Source organism: Sebastes fasciatus, chromosome 1 (assembly GCF_043250625.1).
Source record: "Sebastes fasciatus isolate fSebFas1 chromosome 1, fSebFas1.pri, whole genome shotgun sequence".
Lineage (NCBI taxonomy): Eukaryota > Metazoa > Chordata > Actinopteri > Perciformes > Sebastidae > Sebastes > Sebastes fasciatus.
The window spans coordinates 984098-988626 of NC_133795.1; the positions used below are offsets into that span (position 1 = coordinate 984098).

Sequence of the window (4529 nt, forward strand, 5' to 3'; positions counted from 1 at the left end):
ATTTGTATTGTTTACAACTTCCAGAACACTTGACCTGTTTATTTATTTTTTATTTTATTCCTAATTTTATTGTTAGTCATTGGTGCTTTATATATTTATTAATTAATATATTAATTAATTATTATATATATATTAATTTTATATACTGTATATATATATATATATAAATGTATATATATATATATTAATTTATATATATATATATATATATATATATATATATATATATATATATATATATATATATATATATATATATATGTATGTATAAAATAGTTTTAGTAAACTGAAACTAAATAAAAACTACATTCATTAAGAAAAACTCAAACTAAACTGAAACTATATTGACTGGTAAAAAAACAATAACAATAAAATAAAAATGAACATAAATTCAGTTCAGTTTTAGTTTTCTTTTTTTTTTCTCTGCTATAATATATCACTACTGAAAAAAAGAGACATTATGAATTTCCGTCAACTCTCATAACATTGAACCACAGAAACTGAACGGACCTCCAGGATATGGTGCTAAAGTAGGGCAAAGATTTAAAATCAAACATTATGGCCATTCCTACACAGCATGTATTTTATATGTATATGTGGCTACATACTTCTGAGACATTATATCTGCCCTAATAAAAACTAATGTGAAACTACTATAAAACCTATAAAACTACTGTATAACTAATATAAAAAACTATAAAACTACTATAAATATATAAAAACTAAACTTCTCTGAAAAACTGAAAACTAAATTAAAACTAGCAAATGCATTCTGAAACTAACTAAAACTAGACTAAAATGAAATTGAAAAGTTAAAAGTAAAATAAAATCAAAACTAATTGAAAAGTCAAAACTGTTATAACCTTGATATAGACCGACTCATATTGTCTTTGCACCTACCTGTTATTTATATTTCTGTGTAAGTTCATTGAGATAGATGTAAATTCCCTGGATGTGCACACACAGGCCCTACAGATAAATCAGATTGTGAAATGTGAACCTATAACTTTAATCCTGACACGGTCCGTGTTGTCCAGTAGATGGCGAACCGGTTCTGTCTAATAACCAGCGGTGTGTGCTCTGGGCTGTTTTAGTGTCACCATGATGCTCTTACTGTAGGAAACTGTAGCACCAAGTCAAAATCAAACACCACTTCAGTGTCTGCTGTGTTCTCTCTTTGTTGAACCCAGGTGATAGCTCCCCAGAATATATAATAATAACAAAAATAATAATTTAATAACAGCTGCACTTCGTCTTCATACAGTCTGATGTCACACAAGGAGAGGGACGGTGCATGAGGAGCAACAAACGTTTGTCTGAACCGCAGGAAGCAAGTCACATGAAAATATTCAGTATTAATGGAGGAAAAAACAAACTGATCAAAAGAATTCTAACTTTCTTCATTGTACACATGTTCACACAGATGTTCACATAGGCCTACAGATGTTCACATAGGCCTACAGATGTTCACAAAAGGCCTACAGATGTTCACATTGGCCTACAGATGTTCACAAAAGGCCTACAGATGTTCACATAGGCCTACAGATGTTCACATAGGCCTACAGATGTTCACAAAGGCCTACAGATGTTCACAAAGGCCTACAGATGTACACATAGGCCTACACATGTTCACATTGGCCTACAGATGTACACATAGGCCTACAGATGTTCACATTGGCCTACAGATGTTCACATTGGCCTACAGATGTACACATAGGCCTACAGATGTTCACATTGGCCTACAGATGTACACAAAGGCCTACAGATGTTCGTATAGGCCTACAGATGTTCACAGAGGCCTACAGATGTACAAACGGATACATGGACAATAAAAAACATCAACAAAAAAAGAAGACAAAACAAAAATAAAAAAGTATAATTCATAATGTCAGAGTTTGTGTGATATGCATATTATAAGGTCGTAATGTCTCTTTTTGTTTTCAACATTAGGCGAGATGTTGCTATAATGTTTGAATTCATTAATAAAGAACAGGGAGGTTGAATTAAATACTACCTTCCTTTTGTATTTTTAAAGATACTGATTTCAAAACTTATTTGACTATTATTGAAACTCAAAAATTTAAAAATTGGCAAATGCTATTAGATTATTTAGATATTTAAAATTTACTCCGATTGTTTTTATTGCTGTTTATTATTATGATTATTATTATTATCCTTTCTCTACATTTTTTTACATGTTGTATAATTTGTTTTTTTTATATTTTCAGATTGTGAAATATATTTTCTACAACTTTCATAATGGAACATGTCTGCTCTGTTACAACTGGGCTTTCTTAATAAAGTAAAAAAAAAAGTTGGTTTGGTTACTGACCGTTTTTTCTTATGAATGTGTAATCTTCTTATCTTTTAAAATACGGCATTACATTAAACATATTTGTTTCAACATTCATTATTTTTTTTAGGAAAGTTTGCTTAAAAAAACGACCATATATTTTTAAGGATACTTATTTTAAAACTTATTTGACCACTATTGAAATCTTAAAACTAAAAATAGATAAATTGACAAAAACTATTACATTTCTTAGACCTTTCAAATTGACTCCAATTGTTTATTATTATTATTATTATTGTTATTCATATTATTATTATTCATATTCATATTCATATTCATATTATTACTATTGTTATTATTATTATTATTATTATGTTGTTTATCTTGTAAAGGTCTGTAAAGATGTATTTTCTGACGTCACACGTCAGTTAACATCGTACGTGCGCGCTCCCGTGAATCAGTGACAAAGATGGCGCTCTCCGCCGCATCAGGTAAGAAGACTTCACCAACACTAAACACCTCTAACCCTCTATAACCCTCTCTATCTATCTATAGCTCTATCTATACCTATACCTCTATATCTATATCCCTCTCTAACCCTCTCTCCCTATATATACACCTCTCTCTCTCTATCTCTGGTTGTACTGGAGAGACTGCGGGTCCAGCCGACCAGAGGAGCTGCGGTGAAGAGAGAACTGTTGAGACGGGAAGGAAACTCAGACAGTGACGCTGATAGCAGCTAACAGCTATCAGTTAGCAGCTAACAGCTAACAGCTATCAGTTAGCAGCTATCAGCTATCAGTTAGCAGCTAACAGCTATCAGTTAGCAGCTAACAGCTAACAGCTATCAGTTAGCAGCTAACAGCTAACAGCTATCAGTTAGCAGCTAACAGCTAACAGCTATCAGTTAGCAGCTAACAGCTATCAGTTAGCAGCTAACAGCTAACAGCTATCAGTTAGCAGCTAACAGCTATCAGCTATCAGTTAGCAGCTAACAGCTATCAGTTAGCAGCTAACAGCTATCAGCTAACAGCTATCAGCTAGCAGCTAACAGCTATCAGTTAGCAGCTATCAGTTAGCAGCTAACAGCTATCAGCTAACAGCTATCAGCTAACAGCTATCAGTTAGCAGCTAACAGCTATCAGCTAGCAGCTAACAGCTATCAGCTAACAGTTAGCTCCTCTGCTAACAGTTAGCTCCTCTGCTATCAGTTAGCTCCTCTGTTAGCATCTCTCGGTCCTCTGAGCTGCAGCAGCTCTGATTCACCATCATGAAGATGAGGAGAGACTGCTGGCATCAGAGCCTCCAGAGATCAGCTCTATCTGTAGGGTGTAGGAGAGATCAGCTCTATCTGGGGGGTGTAGGAGAGATCAGCTCTATCTGGAGGTATTGGAGAGATCAGCTCTATCTGGGGGGTGTAGGAGAGATCAGCTCTATCTGGAGGTATTGGAGAGATCAGCTCTATCTGGGGGTGTTGGAGAGATCAGCTCTATCTGGAGGGTGTAGGAGAGATCAGCTCTATCTGGGGGTGTTGGAGAGATCAGCTCTATCTGGAGGGTGTAGGAGAGATCAGCTCTATCTGGGGGTGTTGGAGAGATCAGCTCTATCTGGAGGGTGTAGGAGAGATCAGCTCTATCTGGAGGGTGTAGGAGAGATCAGCTCTATCTGGGGGTGTTGGAGAGATCAGCTCTATCTGGAGGGTGTAGGAGAGATCAGCTCTATCTGGAGGGTGTTGGAGAGATCAGCTCTATCTGGGGGTGTTGGAGAGATCAGCTCTATCTGGGGGTGTTGGAGAGATCAGCTCTATCTGGAGGGTGTAGGAGAGATCAGCTCTATCTGGGGGTGTTGGAGAGATCAGCTCTATCTGGGGGTGTTGGAGAGATCAGCTCTATCTGGGGGGTGTAGGAGAGATCAGCTCTATCTGGAGGGTGTAGGAGAGATCAGCTCTATCTGGGGGTGTTGGAGAGATCAGCTCTATCTGGAGGGTGTAGGAGAGATCAGCTCTATCTGGGGGTGTTGGAGAGATCAGCTCTATCTGGAGGGTGTAGGAGAGATCAGCTCTATCTGGAGGGTGTTGGAGAGATCAGCTCTATCTGGGGGGTGTAGGAGAGATCAGCTCTATCTGGGGGGTGTAGGAGAGATCAGCTCTATCTGGAGGGTGTAGGAGAGATCAGCTCTATCTGGGGGTGTTGGAGAGATCAGCTCTATCTGGAGGGTGTTGGAGAGATCAGCTCTA

General features: G+C 37.1%; 1 protein-coding gene across 1 annotated transcript in view; it reads left to right on the top strand.

Annotated features, from left to right (window-relative positions):
• The first annotated feature begins 2721 nt into the window (after nt 1-2721).
• Nucleotides 2722-4529, top strand: part of ube2v1 (ubiquitin-conjugating enzyme E2 variant 1) — an 8340-nt gene continuing 6532 nt past the window's right edge. The window contains exon 1 of the mRNA XM_074657049.1: nt 2722-2784. Within this exon, the coding sequence (XP_074513150.1) occupies nt 2763-2784 (22 nt within the window). The 5' untranslated portion in view covers nt 2722-2762. The remainder of the gene's footprint in view (nt 2785-4529) is intronic.